The following is a 201-nucleotide window of genomic DNA, read 5'->3' on the forward strand; positions in this document are numbered from 1 at the left end:
TGGTCTGGTCCGAGAGATCGGCTGCGGTCATGAGAAGGCAGATCAGAAGCTCGTGGTGCCTCGGGTTGCGTCCGTCGTAGCCGGTGTCCGCCACCTCGCGCAGCTCGGAGACCAGGCGGAGGTGGTGCGCCAGGTCCGTCGCTGAGGCAGGGAGAGGAACGCGATTCGGGAGTAAGCTATTTCCTTCTTTGAGGAAGGGAG

The 201-nt window shown here is 63.2% G+C and overlaps 1 protein-coding gene across 1 annotated transcript in view; it reads right to left on the minus strand.

The window, feature by feature from the left end:
* The window catches only part of LOC119588164 (cGMP-dependent 3',5'-cyclic phosphodiesterase-like), a 5,775-nt gene that overhangs the window by 2,040 nt on the left and 3,534 nt on the right, over positions 1–201 (minus strand). The window contains exon 3 of the mRNA XM_037936869.1: positions 1–141. Coding sequence (XP_037792797.1) covers positions 1–141 — 141 coding nt within the window. The remainder of the gene's footprint in view (positions 142–201) is intronic.

This window comes from Penaeus monodon, chromosome 23 (assembly GCF_015228065.2).
Source record: "Penaeus monodon isolate SGIC_2016 chromosome 23, NSTDA_Pmon_1, whole genome shotgun sequence".
Classification (NCBI taxonomy): Eukaryota; Metazoa; Arthropoda; class Malacostraca; order Decapoda; family Penaeidae; genus Penaeus; species Penaeus monodon.